This window comes from Dysidea avara, chromosome 5 (assembly GCF_963678975.1).
Source record: "Dysidea avara chromosome 5, odDysAvar1.4, whole genome shotgun sequence".
Taxonomy (NCBI): Eukaryota; Metazoa; Porifera; class Demospongiae; order Dictyoceratida; family Dysideidae; genus Dysidea; species Dysidea avara.
In genome coordinates, this window is record NC_089276.1 from 25,415,646 (window position 1) to 25,436,235 (window position 20,590).

A 20,590-nucleotide genomic window follows, 5' to 3' on the forward strand; every position below is an offset into this window, starting at 1 on the left:
TATATCTTTAAACACTGCACACCAAAGCTATAGCAGTATAAGGTCATGCTAAGTTTTGCATTTAATGTTGGAATGTCTGAAAAACTTCATATGGACATGGATATAATTATTTAAATGCATGTTCTATTAGAGTATACCTGACTGCTCTATTAGAGTATATACCTGACTGCTCTATTAGAGTATATCGATCTTTTTAACAAGTTTTGAAGAGGGCTCATGTTACCTCTGTAAATCCTTCCCTGAGAGATGAATGTAAGTTTTATCAATTGTTGTGCTGTGCCATTACACTATATTGCTCACTCATTTTGTCCTGCCACACTAAATGGTGTGTTAGGATCCTGCTTGCAGAAGTCTAATATTTACAGGGGGGTTCCTGAACCCCCCCTCCCTACGCCCCTGCATATAGCTAGTCACTCTCCTAGCAGGGGTTTATTACTAGTTATGCATAGAAAGTATGCTACGTATACACAGCTCTAAAACCTCTTGTCGTTGATCCAACCCATGCAGTCTTTCTCAGAAAGCTACAAACTATGTCTCCAAATAGTGCTCTCACTAACAAATGTGACAGTGACCAAATATCACTAATACACAATACACAAGGTACTTTTCATGAGATTACTGATACTATGTAGGGTACATTTTAGTACATATGTATACAAAGCATTTTGCTATGGCTACAATTTTAGCAATGTATTTCTGTCCCCTAAGGAAGAACGGAACAAGTACCTTAACTCTACGTAGTTCTAATTGGGGGTCCAGCATTATCAATTAGAATAACATTGTTTGCACTTGGAATGTTTGGTTTCTGGCACTGCCTACATCCCACAACTAATTAATGCCTTTTGTTTCTGTCCCTGGACTGCTAGAATTGTATCACCAATGGTGGCTACTTTCTTTATATGATATGATGGGTTGGTATTCTCCTGTATGGCTTGCCAAGTACATTGTTGTTGTCCACTGCATTGAGTTTAATGATATGGGACCGGACAACAATGGAGTAGAGTTGATAAATAAATAAAACAAAGAGTAAATACAATTTGCAATAGTTAGTTAAAGAGATGTTTTTAAATTTCATAAAATATCAGTAAGGTTCCTTTTATGGGCATCACTATTTTGCTTGCTGAATAAATAGAATATCAGAGTTTCAAACTATGTTTCTAAAATATCAAAATTATGGGATGATCAGTAGCTTTTACACGCTTAAAATAACAACACTCATTCAACAAATTTGCTGGATGTCAAATTGCTCAGCTGCAAGGAACATTAACTGTGAATATTTCAAAAATTGTTTTCATAGGTTGATGTCTGCAAATGACGCATGTTTTACCATTGCACATATGCAAAAAAACCCTTCATGTCAAAGACTGTGTGGTATAGGGAAAATTGGTAGTACTAAGCATATTCATGGCTTTAATAACAATTTATTATTAAAGTATGGTAAAATGCAATAAAGTAATTGGCTTTTAAATTGGTATACATTATTCTGCTAATCATGTCAATGATCATGTGAGGGATAAAATATTGTGATTAAACTTTACATATGGTACAAAGGCCACAGTTTATGGTGGAGAAAAATGCAGCAGTGCAAAGTTTTATATTACACAGTAGGTGTATGAGAGATTACATTATGATGAAACATAAACAGGATGGATAATAATTCTGCACAGGAACTTTACAATAATTCACAAACCACATTGTTAACGTGGCTATCACATGACCAAAAAAATTAGCTCATTTCCACCACTGTAGATGACTAACTGCTAAGATGACTGTTGCGCTATACAGGTATAGAAGAGCAACTTAAGTACTTGTGTAATGATGGTAGCCACTAGCACCTAGCTACATGTGATTGAATGCTATTGCTAAAGTGTGTTTTCTTTTTTTCTTGCTTTCATAATTTTTGTAGAGTACAACGTGTTCCTCTTGATGCAAAGATGCATTGCATGGGTTTTCCATTGCATATATGACTGCTACATTTTAAGTGTAACAGTAACAAAAAATCTGGATGCATGACTAGAATTGCACGTGCACAACCAGAACTTTATGTGCTTGTATTTTAGTAACTACTAAAAAAATAGGTAATTATAGTTTAAAGCTCTGTATATAATATTATTATTATTGGCCTTACTAATCTGCTCATGTATGATGTCTGTATGCATCTTACTGATAACTATATAAAGTTGAAATGGCAATAATTGTATAGGAGAAACAGTATAATTTTAGCATGACGTATTCATTCCCTTTAGACTATATAGTTCCCCAAGCAACCAAAATCAATTATGTACAGTTTTGGGCAGACCGATCATTGGTCTAGCTACTGTATTTGTTTTTGGCATCACCATAGCAGTCGACTTGGATCACTCAGTTTTGAGAGACCAACTTTGGTGTATCATTTCTATAATCAAAAGTTGGTCTGTGCCCATTTTGAAGCAAGCTAATCATTGTGGTTGTAATAAATGCAATTTGCTGCTCATAAAGTAGTTTCTGTCATTCACATTGTTGTACTCACAGTTCATGTAATGTGATTTTAATACTGATCTATTCTGTGGGATAGTCATAATTAGTGTTAAGTAGTTTAATTATTATTGATAAAAAGTGCATGCAATTAAATGCATCACAATTATGATGTAATATGGGTGGTATCACAATACATCACGGGAAAGTTTAAAATAATTCCCCCAACCACATGTTGTGACTATGGTTTTCATACACCTTAACTCTGCAAAATGTTTTTGTCTATATCCACACATACTCGAAATATTTTCAATATTACACATTGGTTTTTCAGTATTAAAAGGTTGGGCAGACACTGAAAAAACACCACTGTAAACTTTCAAAATAAAAATGAAAGTTTTGTTTCTGTTTTTCACTTGCTTCAATATAGCAAGCCTTAGAAGTATACCAGGTAAGCAATGTTGCATACTATCACTATCAGGATACTATCAATAGCTACTTTAACAAAACATAATTTCATTATAGTCAATTGTGGGCCAAGGGATTCAGCACCATTAGTGGAAAAGAAGATTGGCAAAAAATACCCACTAGTATGTGAAGACTCTTGTGATGATGGAGTATATAATTACTCAGTTTATAATGTGGCTACTGGAGAGACTGAAATTGTACATCAAGGATCATACAGATATCATTTTGATGTTAACGGAGATGGAATCTACTGCTGTGCATGTGCTGACAATCCTATAGCACTGGCAACTAACAGCCAGTGTTGTGTACATATAGTAGGTAAGCAATTAAACATTTTCAATCAGCAATTTTATCTCTTACTACATCAATAGTACGAGGCACAAACTCCAGTCATAACTCAACTAATACCACCATCTCTCCTATCATTACTGAAATTGATAGTTCAAATCATTCAACAAATTTACTACCAGATTCCACAGCAACTTCCTCTTCTTCAACACCTACACCTCATACAACCAGTACTGACCCAGTGTACGACAGTACCACTACAGAAGGTAGCACAATAATGGAGTTTGGTATTACTAGCAATTGCAATGGAAATGCTACAATTCCAGTACTTGTGGTGATCATCTCATTGCTGTTAATATTGCTTGTGGCTGCAGTCGTAGCACTAATAATTGTCTGTTCAAAGTGCAGAAGACTACAGAAAACTTGAACACATTTTTGCATATTATTGTATTTTAAATCATTTCAATATTAATTTATTATGCATATTCTGGTATGTCATGCATATTTTAAATAAAATGTCACGCTTTATAATTGCAAATAAAATGCAGTCTAGCACAGGATGCAGAGAATCAATATGTATTGAAACATTTAACACACTTGTCAAATGGGTATTAATGTTAAATCCTTTATGAAAGATAGCTAGGTTGGTGGATTGGTTGCATGCATGTATATTATGTATTAGTATTAGGTGATGGTGTAGTAATAATTACCCTACATGCAGCTGCATGCTTGACTGCTTCTAATTTCTTGTTGGGAGTTTCTTGACAGTTTCAGATGAAGTAACTTTACCAGTTTGATGATACATGCATACACCTGCATCTTGTCACATCATTCTCTTATAGAACATTGCTTCAAATTCTTTGTGCAATCACAGCATTTATGCATATCTCTTACTATGGTGAAACTGCTACATGCATTTTGTGGGGAATCACAGTATCTATTTATGGAGCAATTGTGGGCAAGCTGTAAGTGTGGCCCTGACCAAAAATGAAAATATAAAGTAAGCACTGCAGTTGCATCATAATAACGTGACAACAAAACAACACTTCCATTACCATGAGTAGTAGAAACACAATCCATGTTTAATATCATGACTAGCATAGATTCCACTAGCTATGGTTGGGTGTCAGGCAATATGTAATTCATGAGGTGCATGAGAATATAGTAAAATCAAGTATGCAATGAATTCTATCATGCACTTTGTACTAAAAATATAAAAATATGTATACAGCTGACTCAGAGGTAGCTATAGGATTAGCCTATACCTCTTATAGCTACCTGGGACTCTAAAATGCTATACTATAATATGGTTTTAGGTTACACCTCCCTATATACACATAACTGACGCACCAAAATCTCATAGCTGCATTTGAGGCACGTTTGAAAGGGCCTCCTCACATATGACCACTAACAATGCTATAAGATGTTAACAGGATATACTGTACAGCGCCCTTGCAAATTAAAGGTTGCTTTGATGTATGGTTGAACTATAATTGCACACAAAAGAAATCTGTGCCACATACACAAAGTAAACATATCAGCAGATTTACTAGTTATATGTGACCAAATCAGCAAAAACAGATCCTTTAGTGCTGGTCACTGTAAAGCGTTAATAATAATAATAAAAAAAAATCTTGCAACCTTTCCAATTGCATGTACCTAGCAACCTATAACTTGACTTGTGAATTAGGTATCAGCTTGAAATTTGGTCACATTGTACCCCCCATATATTGCCTGGGGGTGATAAGTCAAGAACAAGAGGAGTTATATGATCATAGTCAAACTCATAAGTTTGGAAAGGCTATACAACACCTTTTCGTAGATCTGGTCACATATTAGTTTGTACTGTAAGCGGAACTGGAACTTTATAATAATTTCCCTAACCACAATCTTTACCGTGGCTATCACATGACCTCTTACTATATATATATGTACTAGTAATAGCATGGGTAGCAGTGAAATTTGGGATAAATATCACGAGTGTTGTATTGGAAATGGGGATAAATTTCACGAGGCGAAGCCGAGTGAAATTTACCATTTCCAATACAACAAGAGTGGTATTTATCCCAAATTTCACTGCTACCCATGCTATTCCCAGTTAATACCATACTCGCTGCATATGCGCATGCCGTGCATTAGCTTTGCTATGTACGCAATTTGTCACTATGTACTAAACACGCGTCGACACTAATTGGCGCTACATTGTTAACATAAATTCTAGCCAATGAAATTGCAATTACAACTTTTTCACTGCTGTCAGTGAAATACGGGATAAATTTCACTGCTACTATTGAGACTTTTGTACGGGCAGTGAAACAGGTATGGTATTAGTACTAGTAATAGCATGGGTAGCAGTGAAATTTGGGATAAATATCACGAGTGTTGTATTGGAAATGGGGATAAATTTCACGAGGCGAAGCCGAGTGAAATTTACCATTTCCAATACAACAAGAGTGGTATTTATCCCAAAATTTCACTGCTACCCATGCTATTCCCAGTTAATACCATACTCGCTGCATATACGCATGCTGTGCATTAGCGTTGCCATGTACGCAATTTGTCACTATGTACTAAACATGTGTCAACACTAATTGTTAACATAAATTCTAGCCAATGAAATTGCAATTACAACTTTTTCACTGCTACCAGTGAAATACGGGATAAATTTCACTGCTACTATTGAGACTTTTGTATGGGAAGTGAAACAGGTATGGTATTAATATATATATTGCCAATTCAGTCCATATAAATTAAATAAGCAGCACACATCTATACATATACGTTGCTACAGTATTTAGAGTTGTAAAAGGATTTTTGTTAAACTAAGCTAAAAGTTAATCATGAAACACAGGGAGACAATAGCATCCATGTATATACTGTTAACAACAGTAAGTCTAGTGACAAGTTCAACCTTAACAGGTAAGCATGTACTCTTACTATTAATCTGTATGCTAAGCGTGAATACTTTACTAAAATTATTATACATTACTATTATTCTTTATGTTAGTGTCTTGTCAGTCAAGGAAATTAATGTCAACAACAACAACAAAGAACAATGGTGAAATGCTTGATTTTGTCTGCTCCACTGCAGATGATCAATGTACTGGAACAATGTATAATTATTTCTTTTACAATGATACAAGTGAAGAGGCTGAGCTAATACATCAAGGAACATACCGGCACAATGTTCATATCAATAGACCTGGAGTTTACTGCTGTGTAAAGCAGTGTTCTGATACAATGCCAGCAGACAGCCAGTGTTGTATTCAAGGTAAATATACCTTATCAGTAAATCAACATTAACTACTGTTCTTATTGAATAGTGCAAGAAAAGGAAAGCCAAAATGAAACCATCCTTCCCAACGGCACAAACAGTTCAGGTGATTCGATACCCACAGAGTCACCTTTTCCAAGCAAGAATCACACAGCACAATCTACTATCACAACACTGATCAGCACAAAACCACAAGAAAATAATAGACATAATGATACTGTGGTCACAGTGATAATAATCATATTATTTGTGTTTGTCACATTTGTATGTATTTGTGTATTGCTATTGATTTTATATAAAAGCTGGAGGAGATCGAAGACAATGGACTGTTTAAACACACACTTTTCACTCATGTCATATACTGTTACTCTAAATACTCATGTAAATAAACAGTTTACAGTGTGAACATATGTATTGAAATTCTATATACAAGATCTCAATATAATTATATTATAGACAGTATTAGACACACATCAGCCATGCCTCGGTATAGTTGTATATTCATTGTTTAGAAACACTTACACATGGGTACATCATGCAGATTACACCAAGTGTAATGCATGCCTTTCCATTGGCCAATTGGAAACACTACATAGAAAATGGAAATAATTATGGGAAACTGAGAATGACCAAAACTTCATATTATGTGACTAACTATAATAATGTAAGTACGTTCCAGAAGGTATCAAAAAACTATAATGTACTCATGATCTCATAAGGTTATCTCCCATAGTTTGGTTAACATTTTACTCACGATGTTGTGTTGCATTGTATCATACACCAAACAAGCTGCAGAATGTTCAGTGTAGGCTTTGGAATTTCCACACAATTATATATAATTTTATTAGTGAGTCAACTTCAGTGACGACCTTATAATCAGATGACCTTATAATCAGATCACAGAGTGCACCATTGGTGATTATTAATGTGGTCATGAAATAACAACTTAGCTGTTTGGGCTGAAATGCTTACTTTACATTTTCACTTTTGGTCAGTAACCACAACCACTGTTTACATGCAGACTTTACATGCAGACTAAATACATTTAGTTACTGTAATCCCTTGGATTTCCCTACTGCATATGTTATGATAATTACAACAATTTGATTTATTGGCATTTTTAATCTGTACCATCACAGGAGATATATGCTGTGTTTGCACTAGGTGCAAGGGATGGTTTATTGTAAGGAAGAAGCAAACTGGTAAGAAACAAACAGTGAGTATTTGATGTTCTCAGCTAAAAACTGAATGACAATTGACTGCTAAAATATACAAATTTTCTGTGAAAGAAGCAGTCAAGTAGCTGGATGATTTATTATTCCACCAACACACAGCAATCCATTTTTTATATCCTGAGCTAAATAATTATAATACTTGCAGTAAGGTTTTATGATGCTAAACATCTAGCTCACAAGCAAATCAATGTATTAATACTGTTTGCGTAAATTAATCTACAGCATATGGTGTGCTATGAGAGATCTAGATCAACTCATGTGTCTGCTTTTCCTATTATATCAAGACACATGGTATTGTCGTGTGGCCCAAGAAACTGGCACACCACACCGTGAATATAATATTAACCATAAGGAGTACATGTTAAATTTAAAGTAGCTACATGAACACAACAATAGGCATGATGCGTATCACATGAATAATAATAATAATAGTAAATGGTGTTACTACACATGATTTTATTCAGAAAACTGAAATGGAAGAAATCTTTATCTACAGTACATCTCTTCAAATAGACCAACTTGTAACAGTGAACATGTCAAACGAATCTATAGACTAGTACAATTAAACTCTATAACAGCTGACACATTTCATGCCATTACACTGAGAAAATTGTTAAGTAGTGTACATTCTAATACATATGTAGCATTATACAAAGCGTTTTGCTATGGCTACAATTTTAGCAGTGTCTTTCCGTCCTCTAAGAAAGGAGGGAACAGGCACCTTAACTCTAGTTCCTATTGGTGAACCAGCATTATCAATTAAAATGACATTGTTCGCATCAAATCTTGGAATGTTTGGTTTCTGGCTCTGTCTACATCCCACAACTAATGCCTTTTGCTTCTGTCCCTGAACTGCTAGAAGAATTGTATCACCAATGGTGGCTACTTTCTTCTTACGATATAGACCAATACAGGTTGGTCTTCTTCTATGTGGCTTGCCTAGTACACTGTTGTCCACTACATTAACCCTGGTGAGTTTAATGATATGGGACAGCACTGGAGTGGACCTGTAAATTACAATAAAGATAGCTTGTATATTATCATCATAAGCACACACGCACGCACGCACGCACGCACGCACGCACGCACGCACACACACACACACACACACTTTGCTTCTGCATTGCTTGTTTGTGCTTGTGAGTTGTAATTTTTCAACAAATGAATAGACATGATGGAAAATATCAGTTCTAAAATTTTGTAATTGCTATTAAACAAACCTAGATGTTCTCTGAGAAATAAAACACAAGTAAATTACAATCTTTTACGTGTTCTACTGTAGTTGAAAACAATCTATACATGTACAATGATTACATACCACATGTAAAAGAAGATAATTTTAAACAGTGGATAGTCATATTTAAACATGATTGACATACACTTTTTACCTTGTGCTAGTTTACATTTCACAATCACATAGCTAAAGCACTACATGGTAGCAAAGTCACAAAAAGTCACTTTAAATAGGTGCTCATGATGACACATATAATTACTAACAATAAGACTGTGAGCGAACTGTGACATGCAGAGTACGCTATAGTACAAAGTAAAAGGTATGTAGTAAATAAAATCCAGAGAAAGTTGGGCCTTTGCGAGTCACTGGACCTCGGTCCACTACTTTTACCACCCCTATCTGGTAGTGGGCCAGACATGATAAAGTCAAGACTGTCTACAAAAAACATGTTTAATTTGGTACGTACAGGTTGATAAGCAAGTACATAAATTCAGTCAAGAACACTTTCAAATTTGCTTGTGAGGCTCAGAGTGTACGACACATACTGCACTTCTGGGAGATGGGTTTTGTGGCATAGTGTTTGACCTAAGTAGTGGGTGTAGATATGGCCACTAGTAATGCTAAGAATCAATTAGTAAGATACTGTACAGCACTCATGATACATACAACAAAGTTTGATTTCATGTACACATGAACTACTTACACAAGACAAATGTTTGTCACCTTTAGGTATAGGCTGGGGGCTTTAATATAATTGCACATGGTGTAAAGAGGTCATAGTTTAGGGTAGCAGGAAAAATATAGTTTAAAAGGACATAAAGTGATGTAATGTACACAAAGTATACATTGTAATTGGGGGAAATTTGTAGTAATTTCCCTAACCACAATGTTTACTGTGCACGGCTATCTTACTATTGTAATACAACTTAATTCCTAAATACATACACACATCATCTACAGTTGCTATGTTCACAAGCAGTTTGGTATAAGCTTGAGACAGTCGCATCCTTGTATTTACTGTTTAAGGCTTGTGACAACCTTAACAAATATAAAAATCACTATTAATACTGAATAGTATAAGAAGCCCTCTTAAGTATGCATACTTTATTTATGGGTAACAAACTAACAATATGATTACTGCTACCATAAAATAGATTACTGCTACCATAGAATATTATCATTCCGTACATTAGTGCCAAGGACAACAACAATAAAGAACAATGGTGAAATGCTTACTCCATTGATCATTATAATGGAAAATATATCTTCTACAATGATACAAGTAAAGAGGCTGGGCTAATACATCGAGGATTATACCAGCACAATATTTGAATACATAATATCATATCAATGGTCTTGGAGTTTACTGCTGTGTAAAGCAGTGTTCTGATACAATGCCAGCAGATAGCCAGTGTTGCATTCAAGGAATAAGTTACTGTTCTGATAGTGCAAGAATAAGAACATCTGAACCATAACACAGTGAATGCAACCACCTCTCTTAACACCAACAACAGCACAAACAGTTCAAATGAATAAATACTCAGAGTCACCTCATCTAAGCAAGGCTCACACAGTGTAATCTACCATCACAACAGTGAACAGCACAAAACCATAAGATAGGTAGTAGACATAATGATACTAGGGTCATAGTGATAATAATCACATTTGCAAGTGCTTGCGTATTGCTATTAATTTTCTACAAAGCTGGAGAAGATCTAAGAAAATAGACTTTAAGCACACACTACTATGCTATATACTGTTAAACACCTGTAACATGCATACTTACCATGGCATACAAACAAATAAGGAAGTCTAGAAAATGTTTTGTAACATTTGTACTGGACGCAACTGTTGACCGTATACAAACTAGTCTTATGATGAAATTCTCACTAATGTGGTCATGAAGTAACACATTAGCCATGTTTGCAACATAACTACTTGCACTGTTGGTCGGTGTCCACTACTGTAAGGTTTATTATAAGCTTCATTTCAGGTTTTTTTTTCACATTTGATTCCCAATAGCCACCCTTATAAGAATGCTGGTGGTTCTACAATTACAGAGACAGCAAGACTACTTACACACACTGCTCAAGTTGCAACAACTGATGGAGAAATCTACTGAACATCCAATTTTCAGTTGTATACTTGTGCAGCACTTTGGAAAGTAAGCTTGCTGACTTAATTGAGTCTTTTCATAAGCATGCTTGTGTATCAATGGCACCGTACTATCAGGGTGGACAATGGGTTAAGACAAGGATGTATTATGGTGCCTACTTTTTTCAACTATACATATACATGCTTAGTCATCAGAGGTGGATGGAATATGTGAAGAATATTGGAGGTGTTGGTGTGTGTGTGAATTACAAGTAAAATGATAATGGTTTGGAAAAAATGCGAGTACCAGTTCATTTTATTAGGGCTACTTATGATTTTTTGTCAAATTATGAGACTCAAAATGAAAATGCTCCAGCAGTCAGTGCAGAAGAGGTGGCAAACACTCCAAAGTAACTTTCATTATAGGTGATGATGTGGTTGAACATCTTGACCATTCATTGGCTCTGTTGTCTCTAACAAGGGTCTGGATGATGAGGTTGAGCAGCGAATAGCAAAGGGAGGCAGGGCTTTTGGAGTACAAAGAACAACTGCATTTATGGCTAAAACTCATAACTGTTACAACCAAGAGAAGTATTTAGGACTCTCTTATGAATGCACTTCAACAAGCTTGATGTGTTCTACCATAGATGCATACATATGATTCTTGACATTACCCATTGGCAGCAACATATCCAGCACTTTACTAACTCTAAAATTAGACAACCGTGGGATGACAATGATGCTGCAGTGGAGGTGATTGCACAAAGTCAACTGGAATAGCTAGGTCACCTTGCACATGTGCCAAACTATCATTTGCTAAAATGCATTTTATTTGGGTGAAATGCCCTCCAGGTGGTCTTATCCAGATTTGAAATGGATTGAAGTCCAGGAGGCTAGGTATAAGAAGGCAACAGTATCTAGGAATGGTTGGCATTGTTTGTGGCAACAATAGTTAAGAACACCCCTCTGACTGCTGGAGATAATGTTGCTATAGTGTTGTATGTGACTATGTGTTGTTTTTGAAGAGAATCTGATAGGATGCATTATAAATGTAAGGGATAAGAGATCAAAGCCAGAACATGAACAATGTTGTGCTGTGCAATGGTGGTTCCTTAGCTATGGTGGACTTGCAGTGCACAGGATGATATTTGCTTCCTTGCTAAATAGAGGCTGTGTGACCAGTGATGGAAGTCAAATCAGGTCATGTAGGTTCTCTGGTAGCACCCTAACAACTTACAATGTGTGGTCACAGGAAGTATGATAATAAATGCACACACAACAATAGCATACATAAGTGTAAAGAACAAATATGTGATTACTTTAACAAGTGGTGTAACATTCATTACTTTACATTTGTGAAATACCCTTGGATATTCCCCATTGCATGTAGTAGGTATTGTATTGATTGCATACAATAGATTACATCATTAAACAAATAACTGCACAGAAATGAAATCTTTTTAGAGGAAGCTGGATTTCTGGTATTTCATAAGAGCATTGACTGTTGCAATACAAAACTAAGTTACATAGGGTTTGTAGATATTCAGATTGAGTCTCAACTTCAAGGAAATGTACTTGGTTTTTTAAAACCAGGAGTTATACAAGTAAGTGCTAAACTCTTAATAAGTTCCTGGTAAAACTGGGTGAAACTAATAAACCAGAGTAGTCATGTACAAACAGACGATGGCACACAGTGTTATACTGAATCCATGTATTACTTCCTGCACAACAAAAACAGATTTTGCATAATTTGTTTTCGTGGCTTGTTTTAGCAGTGCTGTAAGTGGGCTGAAATCACTGTGTTAGCCATAACAAAATGATGACTCATGTTAGAATCAAATGTTGCAACAGTAAAACATTAAAGGCATGTGTACCAATGAAGATAACGGTACATAGGATACACTAAGACACAGGCATGCATACTACACCAAAGGAGAAAGAATGGCACCAGACATACAGTATCAGAAAAGTAATCCCATCTGATTATTAATTACTGCAAGTAGTAACATCTTTGCCAATTAGCTAAATGTATAACATACCGCATAATTATTATTGCTAAACTGTCTTCACTTAGAAGTTCTTTGTCAAGCAAACCACATACGTGACCGGATTAGACAAAACCAGGCTTCCACATACATCCAATTCTTCCAGTTTAACTGCTTGTAACTTGATCACTCAATATGCTATTGACCTATAATTTTCACAAAATCCTTTTACTGCATTATGCAATAACAGGTCAAAATTTGAAAGTGTTACTCCTACATTGAAATAAAGTCACAAATCTGGATGTGTGTGGAAGCCTGGTTTTGTCAAATCCAGTCACATATAGCTATAACTAAGTGCTACTATTACCATGTAAATAAAGTTAGTAAGATAACTTGATGAAGTCATGAAGGAAAGCATGCTACCAGTCTGGATAATGATGAAGTGAACAAGAGAAGCAGCTAGTGCAGAGGAAGATCTGAAGGGTTGGAACCTCCATTTGGCAGACACCTGACTGAGTCTAACTTCAGACAAACTTTTCTTCTCAACAAAACTAAAATCAGTTTATCAGTCAAAGAAACACTTATTAGCTACAAGATTTTATATGACAAAACACTTACTTCTACTTTTGCTTACAGCAATAATACTTCAAATATTACTTGAAACTGCTATCTTTCTGTAATAAACGCCTCTAAAAATAATTATCGTCTTTATCTTCTAAAGCAATTGTTTGTTACATTTCTAAAGGTCTAAATGGTAAGATTTAACAGTGAAACATTGCTGGGGAGTCTACAATTAAGAGTGGAGCTTCCCCTTTTAGAAATCTGAATCCTGGTGCGCCTGCATGTAGTGAACAGTGCCTTTGTACGGTCACAGCAAATGTTCAGAAACGCAAGCAGTTAGCTAAGTTTAACTATGCTAAAAATAAAACACTTGTCTCTGATGATATTGGACAGCTCACTCAGCACTGCAACGTCTACAACATGTGTCCACAGGTGTACATGTTACACAATACTATATTGCATATTATAGCCACACCCATTGGGAAGCCCTACTATCGATGAAGAATCTTCACTGGTACAGAAAGATAAAAGGCATAATAGCGCATGCATTTTAAGCTTACCAATGTGCCAAAGGTTTCTTCTTAAGTGAACTTGAAACATTTTCGTCAAAGAAGTAGGGCTGTAGCTCTACCCAGTTTTCTGCTATGCTTGACTGAACGCATCAGGCAGGCAGTAGAAAATTCTGCCAAATAAAAAAAAATTCTGTAGCAACTTAACAAAAATGTTTCTGGTTAATCTGAAGGCACTTTTGGGATTGATTTTACTCAATCAATCCTGTCATGTCGTTGTGAGCAAATATCGAGGCAGGTTTTTGGGTGATATTTTATCATGGGCCATGCCTAGTCTTGCGTGGCCAGACCACTTTTTTCTCTTTGTCATTGGGTAGGGAGAAAAAAGGGTCTGGAACAGTTCAAATCCCACAATCGTCTTCACGAGGCTACATCATAAGTATGCAACCCATGCGCTTAAACTCCATTGTAACAGGAATGCCACAGCACAACAATAAACAAAAACTTGGACTTACCTAAACAACTAACAATCGATTCAATCTATTATTGCCACAAAGGCAGCTTTAGATGCTGATAGGTTTATAAATACGTGCTTGTAATTGATTGACGCAAGCAGCTACCATTTGAAAATGCATCACGTTTCTTTGGTTAACACCCCCCAATTATCCGGGGAGTGCCAAGACGAGTGTGGGATTCGAACTGTTCCAGACCTTTTTTTCTCCTACTCAATGACAAAGAGAAAAAAGCGGTCTGGCCACATGAGGCTAGGCCATTCCCACACCTTCATTGTCCCTACTGCTGTATTGCCTCGGATTACGGCTGGTCTCGTATAAACGCCTGGTCCTGTTTAGTCGCCAGGGGTATATAGCATCATAACAAAAATAAATGCCGGGTCTCAAATAAACATCTAGTGCAGTCATTATTTTTAACAATTCCGGGCAGTGTTATAAACGATGAAGTGAAGAACATTTTATAGAGTTCCTTTTATGCTTGAATCTGTGAAATATGCTGAGGGAAACATCAAGGAGAGTCCAGGAGAGTACAACACCAAGGTATGAAGTTGACTCATGAATGCTGATCAGGTACAGGGTATATAAATGCCAGTCTCGTATAGTTGCCGGTCTCATTTAGTAGCCGGGATAAAAAGTTGCTTGAAAGAAATAAACGTCTGGGCCGTAATTCGAGACAATACGTTATACAGTACAGTAATGATACCACAGTATCAAGCCTTACAATAATGTGTACATGGTTATTTGTTATTATGAACTAGGTTATAGCCCATGAAATGCTGAATGACACACCTAATAGGGACTAAGAACAACTTATATGGATTCTAACATGTATAGTTATGCTTAAGGGGCTTCTGTGTACCATGCATCAGCTTTATATATTAGATGCCATGTAAGGTTGCTAAAACATCATCCACACATCCTTTTACTACCCAACATGACTGAAAAAAGACAATCTATATAGGGGAAGTCATAAAGTGTCACTAAATTGTTGACTCAGGTAAAATCCCTGGTGGGACACAATAATAGCTGACACCTCAACAACCACACACAATAGGTATTACTGAAATATAAACTATCCCATGACCATGATGATCTAATAATACCATCATAAAGTAATATCATGATTGAATCCACTAATGCTCTTTAGATAAATGTAGACCTTACTCACTGTACCAACACAGATTTTGCACCCTGGCATGATGTCACTTGTGTTATAATGGTCACATGACATACACACTGTGATATTGTACCTTTCATGCTCTCCACATAAAGTACATAAGCAATGATGACACATGGTTTAAAGTACCTTGCAAATTTTCATGTGATCAGATCAGATGACCACACAAACACATTATATTCCCCCTCTTGTCAAAATAATTTTGGAATTTTGGACAACCATTTTCCCAAAAATTATTGACATCAAAACTGTCAAATACATCTACATTTGTAGTCACTTTTTGTACTAAATTGGATACATAATGATTGTGACAGTGTATCGTGGTATAAGTCCATTTCATGGCACGTATACTGTTTACAATTTTAAACTTGGAAAGTGATAACATGGCAACCTTGAATTAATGACAATGAATACATAATAGCAAGATGTATAATAAAGGAGAGGTTAACTCTCATCTATTATTAGAAGCTATTTAGCTAAAAGACTGTTTTCATGCATATGTGGATCATAACAAATAACAAACATGTGATCACCTGTGATAGACTGAAGATCATGATCATGATTAGGCAAAGAGTCAAAGTGAATTTATATAACACGCATGCACACGCACACACAGACAGAAAAATGCACGCAAGCACGCGTGCGCGCACACACACACACACATACTACAAAGAGAAGGTTGGTTACATATCATCTCACAACATTAAAACCTCAGATTGTTAGCAAGTAACTTGTATTCTGCTTCTATGCCGTATGTGCATCCCTGAATGTATACAAACCTTCTGTCAGCTTTCCTAGTTTGAAATAAGCTTAACACTGGGTACCACATGCCGTACACAATCATGTCATAGAGATTATGACATGTGACCAACCTGGCAAATAGCAGTAACTTACCCAAACAATCTTAATCCCATGACAGTGTAACTTTTTCCATGTCTACCAGTCAGAAAGAATATCAAATTTCATCAACTTATAAAAGTGGGGTATATAAACAAGATAAATAAGGCAGAGGGTAATCTGTATCCAGCTTTAAATATATCAGAATTAAGATTTGCTTGGTGAAAAAAAACTGAGCCTGTTGATTGGTACTTATTGGTGTTGATAAGGTCAAGGCTTTACTCTGTGAACAGGCTAAATGTATTGATATCCCTGGATATATTTCAGTGAGACGCCCTCTCCCTTACTTATATCATGAATTGTAATGCTTGTCCACTTGTGGTGGATCTATGATTACATGCTTCCGCAACTTTCAATTCCAGGGAATCTTTACTGGTAACCAGGTAGCAACAAAAGTACCTACAAAATCTTGCGGGCTCCATATGGGTATCTTACAAATGAATTACATCAATAAAATTAATATTGTTTTCAAATTAGTGCGCACTGCACTACTGGTCCACGCTGCGTATTTTGACATTGTAAGTTCCAAAAAGTATAATAGCACAAATATACGAGTAATATGTTACATACCCGCACTGTAGAGAGTTGTAAAGGTGACTGGTCATTTTCAACGACTTTTGCGCAAAAAGCCAAAAATTACGTCATTATTATGTCACGCCATAGCCACAATTAGTTTCCCGCCCAACACAGGGGCGAGCGCCACAAAAGACCTAGTCACGATTATGTCACATGGGGCATTCCCAGGGACAGCCCCATTACATCAGATCAACTATAAAGTAGAAAGTTCAAGTTTATTATTAATTATATTGGCAACGAGCTAAAATGGCGTTTTGAGGCTGGTAATCCCAGCCTTGCCGCTACAACTTTACTAACAAATGGAAAGTTTCAGATTAAGTAGGATTACCGCTGATAGACTCAGGTCTCCAAGAGAAATATGGGAAAAATATATTTGTCAACTGTGCCAGTTTTTGTTGGACGATGCGGTACAAATCGCGTGTGGGCACAGATTGTGCAAGGAATGCGCGGAATCTAGTTTTAAAAGGTAAGTGTAGTAGTGTTTGGTTTTGAGACGGAAGACTAGTCTGTACATCCTAAAAGGGAAGCACGAGCTGTGAGAATGTGAATGACCCGTGTATTGTTAATAACGCTATTTTCGCAGATTGTATTGTGTCATGTTTCGTGTCATTCAGCCCTTAGTACTTGAACTAAGCGTGACTCGCCCTCTGTTTTACAAGTGTGCTCGCTCGTGTGAGACCCTAATGTGGCGTGATGTGGCGCCTTTTTGGAAGCGTCCTACTTATTATTGTGGTCGTTTATTTAAACTTCCGGAAAATGCCTAGTTTCGTGTGCGCGTTTTCAAGTGTTGGTATTAAATTGCATGACCAGATCCCGGTTGTTTTGCTTAATCTAGTCATAGATATGCTAACCCCAGTTAGTATATTTATGATCTAGTGCAATACAAATCAGTACGGCTGTTAACATGGAAGTTTCATACCCTCACAATGTAGTTAGCTATTAAGCAACATTTTGAACTTGAACTAGAGCCGATTAAGGATGTGCATTCTGAGTTATGTAGGCTATTTTAATAGAATCTGCCTGCATTGCGCTATTTGATGAGACTAAGGTTAAGTGGCCTAATTGCTTTATGTTCATTAGTTGGGTAAAATTTAGTGAACAGCCATCCCCATTAATCTGATAGATTTTACTTTCTTTATACAGATACATGCAAGCTGTTGTATATTCTTGTTATAGAGAGGATAACCCAATGTGTCCAGTAGATGAAGATGGTGAGACACATCATATGATCCCAGATGATGATATAGAGGAAGGCACACAGGTATTTCATTGAGCATGTGCTCACTAGAACATTTTTACAATGAATTTTGATGTGTAGAAATTCTTCCCGGATAAGTTTGCACAACGCGATATCAATAAGCTCAAGGTGAAGTGCCAATTCTCCAAGTGTGATCAAGTTATACTAATAAAAGATTTAAAGGTTTGTTAGCTATTACTATTACAAAATTCTTTATTCATGTGATTATTATACAGGAACACTGTTGGTCATGCCCACATGCTGGTGAAGTTTGTGAGTACTGCAAACAGTTTATCCCTCGAGAAGAGGTACAATAGATCAGTATATTGTACTAAAATAGAGAATATCTTTGTGTTTTAGGTGCTGACTCATACAGTTAGCTGTCCTGAAATGAAGAGACATTGTCCTTTATCAGATATAGAATATTTTCTTGATAGTGACAATGATGCAAGGCAATGGGGAGATAAAATAGCTGAACTCACAAATACAATAGAAAAATCATTATCAAAATGTAGAGGGATCAATGTAAGTGCTTGTACTAAAGAAGTGGTGGAGTCACTGTTTGTGTATACTGTATATGTACTTCATTTTTGAGAATCAACTTTAATATTTTTTTCTTTGCCTTTAGTTGGATGCTGCTGCTTTTAAAACTCACTTGGACAGTAAACATGCCGATCATATTTCAGCATTAGTGGCACATTTGAACTTGTTAACAATAAATATTGCAAAACTGCAGTCTGAAAAACATTCAGATACTAAATATGAAAAAGATATTGGTGTGGCAAGGAACAGACTAGTATTAAAAGCTGTGGGAGGAGCTGATGCAGTTGAAACAGATGGAGCTGCTGAAGTTTCAATACAGTTTAAAGCATTAGAGGAAAAAATACATATGATGCAAACGAGTATAGATAGTTTGAGAAAGGACTGTAATATGGTGCACAAAGAACTAGTAACAGCACAGAACGATTTGGCTATAGCCAATGATGATAATAAGAATTTAAAATCCAAGGTAGATTTCTTCGAACAAAAGCTTGCAACCAGAGAGCAACAACTGGAAGAAAAGGATTTCCGTCTTTCACTCCTGGAAGCCGGAAATTATGATGGAACGATGATATGGAGAGTAGGAGGCTTTGACTCACGTACTAAGGATGCTCGTGATGCAAGATATACATCGATTTTCAGCTTACCATTCTACACGAGCAAGTATGGGTACAAAATGTGCTTAAGGTTGTACCCACAAGGGGATGGAATGGGCAAGAATACCCATCTCTCCCTGTTCTTTGTTGTAATGAAAAGCGAGTATGATAGTCTTCTGCAGTGGCCATTTATCAACAAAGTTACTCTGACACTGATCAACCAGACTGGTGGACCAGATGTCACCGACACATTCAAACCGGATCCCAAGAGTAGCTCATTCCAAAGACCGAAAACAGAAATGAATGTGGCTTCAGGGTGTCCCCGGTTTGTGCCACTTGATGACTTGCACAGAAATGGTTTTATCAAGGATGATACAATTTTCATTAAAGTGAAAGTTGAGCAACTTCCAACAAGATACTGATTCAGTATTTCATTTTTGTAAAGAACTAATGTGAACTATCTATCTGTAATGAATAAACTGCTTCTTCAACATATTTTGCAAAAAAAAAACAATATGATTTTATGATTTTGTACTCTTCTGTGTAACCATCACTTTTGAAGTGTATTCTGTTATTTATGATTAGTCACTATGTACTATTTTAACATGCAGTATTGCTCAGCTATCTGGTGGTTGTGGTCCAGTCATAGAGGTAGGTATTATTTGGAATTTTGGTTTCCAGCCTTAATTTTTTTAAAAATATTCCTAGCTGGTACAAGCTATTGACATGGATGGGATTGAGGAGAATGGATTTTAAATGACCTAAAAGGTCAGCGGTGTCACAGGCTTTACAGTTTCGATATTTACTTGTTCAGATATATTGCCAGTAATTTTTAATATGGTAGCTTTGTTTCTGTTATTTCTACAGGATATCATGTGGATAATTACAGTCTGAATGAAAAACCGATCTAGTGGCATAATCATACACTGATTTGATTTTTTACCTGTAAGTTT

At 36.2% G+C, this 20,590-nt stretch overlaps 3 protein-coding genes and 1 long non-coding RNA gene across 7 annotated transcripts; 3 read left to right on the top strand and 1 right to left on the bottom strand.

Moving 5' to 3' along the window:
• The first annotated feature begins 2,745 nt into the window (after window positions 1-2,745).
• Window positions 2,746-3,703, top strand: LOC136255935 (uncharacterized). The gene is made up of 3 exons (XM_066048847.1): window positions 2,746-2,905; window positions 2,980-3,240; window positions 3,294-3,703. Exons 1-3 carry the CDS (start codon window positions 2,845-2,847, stop codon window positions 3,635-3,637), a joined length of 666 nt encoding a protein of 221 aa, XP_065904919.1. The 5' UTR covers window positions 2,746-2,844; the 3' UTR covers window positions 3,638-3,703.
• Window positions 3,704-5,961: 2,258 nt separating this feature from the next.
• LOC136255422 (uncharacterized) lies at window positions 5,962-6,918 on the top strand. Its single transcript, XR_010700892.1, has 3 exons — window positions 5,962-6,129; window positions 6,218-6,481; window positions 6,534-6,918. It is a non-coding gene; the product is annotated as an uncharacterized lncRNA (long non-coding RNA).
• On the bottom strand, window positions 6,157-17,387 carry LOC136255421 (large ribosomal subunit protein uL14m-like). 4 transcript variants are annotated; one of them, XM_066048175.1, is made up of 4 exons: window positions 17,259-17,387; window positions 16,686-16,727; window positions 16,502-16,585; window positions 8,061-8,726 (listed from the first exon to the last, which is right to left on the bottom strand). In XM_066048175.1, exons 1-4 carry the CDS (start codon window positions 17,291-17,293, stop codon window positions 8,366-8,368), a joined length of 522 nt encoding a protein of 173 aa, XP_065904247.1. In that variant the 5' UTR covers window positions 17,294-17,387; the 3' UTR covers window positions 8,061-8,365. The 4 variants fall into 4 exon arrangements, 3 of the variants coding, with proteins under 3 accessions (XP_065904247.1, XP_065904248.1, XP_065904249.1); XM_066048176.1 differs by having other exon boundaries at window positions 16,571-16,585; window positions 17,259-17,386; XR_010700891.1 differs by lacking the exons at window positions 8,061-8,726; window positions 16,502-16,585 and adding an exon at window positions 6,157-7,072 and having other exon boundaries at window positions 17,259-17,351.
• An 83-nt stretch (window positions 17,388-17,470) lies between these two features.
• Window positions 17,471-20,241, top strand: LOC136255419 (TNF receptor-associated factor 5-like). Its single transcript, XM_066048174.1, has 6 exons — window positions 17,471-17,730; window positions 18,441-18,525; window positions 18,583-18,684; window positions 18,738-18,809; window positions 18,862-19,026; window positions 19,130-20,241. The coding sequence occupies exons 1-6, from the start codon at window positions 17,564-17,566 to the stop codon at window positions 20,057-20,059; spliced, it is 1,521 nt and encodes a 506-aa protein (XP_065904246.1). The 5' UTR covers window positions 17,471-17,563; the 3' UTR covers window positions 20,060-20,241.
• The last annotated feature ends 349 nt before the right edge of the window (window positions 20,242-20,590 follow it).

Excerpts from the sequence above, each read along its gene's own strand:
- LOC136255421 (XM_066048175.1), bottom strand. The coding sequence starts at position 17,293 with ATGACCAGTCACCTTTACAACTCTCTACAGTGCGG. Across the intron at positions 16,728-17,258 it reads TACAACTCTCTACAGTGCGG|ACATGGAAAAAGTTACACTG; the intron begins GTATGTAACATA and ends TCTGACTGGTAG. Across the intron at positions 8,727-16,501 it reads TTACTTGCTAACAATCTGAG|GTCCACTCCAGTGCTGTCCC; the intron begins GTTTTAATGTTG and ends TGTAATTTACAG.
- LOC136255419 (XM_066048174.1), top strand. The coding sequence starts at position 17,564 with ATGGAAAGTTTCAGATTAAGTAGGATTACCGCTGATAGACTCAGGTCT. Across the intron at positions 18,526-18,582 it reads ATATAGAGGAAGGCACACAG|AAATTCTTCCCGGATAAGTT; the intron begins GTATTTCATTGA and ends TTTGATGTGTAG. Across the intron at positions 18,685-18,737 it reads TACTAATAAAAGATTTAAAG|GAACACTGTTGGTCATGCCC; the intron begins GTTTGTTAGCTA and ends ATTATTATACAG.
- LOC136255935 (XM_066048847.1), top strand. The coding sequence starts at position 2,845 with ATGAAAGTTTTGTTTCTGTTTTTCACTTGCTTCAATATAGCAAGCCTT. Across the intron at positions 2,906-2,979 it reads AAGCCTTAGAAGTATACCAG|TCAATTGTGGGCCAAGGGAT; the intron begins GTAAGCAATGTT and ends ATTTCATTATAG. Across the intron at positions 3,241-3,293 it reads GTGTTGTGTACATATAGTAG|TACGAGGCACAAACTCCAGT; the intron begins GTAAGCAATTAA and ends CTACATCAATAG.